This window comes from Geospiza fortis, unplaced genomic scaffold (assembly GCF_000277835.1).
Source record: "Geospiza fortis unplaced genomic scaffold, GeoFor_1.0 scaffold2307, whole genome shotgun sequence".
Lineage (NCBI taxonomy): Eukaryota > Metazoa > Chordata > Aves > Passeriformes > Thraupidae > Geospiza > Geospiza fortis.
In genome coordinates this window covers 12,651-13,252 of record NW_005055284.1, presented here as the reverse complement: position 1 = coordinate 13,252, position 602 = coordinate 12,651, and the positions used below count along the sequence as shown (strand labels likewise).

General features: G+C 62.0%; 1 protein-coding gene across 1 annotated transcript in view; it reads right to left on the bottom strand.

The window, feature by feature from the left end:
* Positions 1-504: 504 nt before the first annotated feature.
* The window catches only part of LOC115949259 (IQ motif and SEC7 domain-containing protein 2-like), a gene marked incomplete at both ends in the record, with an annotated part of 7,619 nt that continues 7,521 nt past the window's right edge, over positions 505-602 (bottom strand). The window contains one exon of the mRNA XM_031065787.1: positions 505-595. Within this exon, the coding sequence (XP_030921647.1) occupies positions 505-595 (91 nt within the window). The remainder of the gene's footprint in view (positions 596-602) is intronic.

Here is a 602-nt window from a genome sequence, read left to right as displayed (position 1 = left end):
CCTTGTGGGAGGGAGGAGGCTCGGGGGGGCAGCAGCAGCAGCAGCAGGAGGCTCTGTGGGCAGCGGGAGGAGCTCAGGGCCGCTGCAGGAACCAGATCTCGTTGTGGCGGGTGGGGGGGCGGGGGGGGGGGGGGGGGGCACAGCAGGAGGTCCCAGAGGGTCCCATGGGGTGCTGTAGGGTCCTTTGGGGTGCTGTGGGGTGCCATGGGGTGCTGTAGGATTTTTGGGGTTCTGTAGGGTCCCATGGGGTGCTGCAGGGTGCTGTAGGGTTCTTTGGGGCCCTGTAGGGTCCCATAGGGTTTTTTGGGGTGCTGTAGGGTTTTTTGGGGTGCATTAGTGTTTTTTGGGGGTGCTGTGGGGTCCCATGGGGTGCTGCACGGTTTTTTGGGGTGCTATAAGGTTCTTTGGGGTACTGTAGGGTTTTTTGGGGTGCTGTGGGGTCCCATGGGGTGCATTAGGGTTTTTGGGGTGCTGTGGGGTCCCACGGGGCACCCTGGGGCTCACAGGCGTTCTGGAAGAGCTGCATGTGCATCTCCACCAGCGGGAAGCTCTGCCGGAAGCTGTAGGTCACCAGGATCTTCTTCTTCTGGAAGATCTTCGTC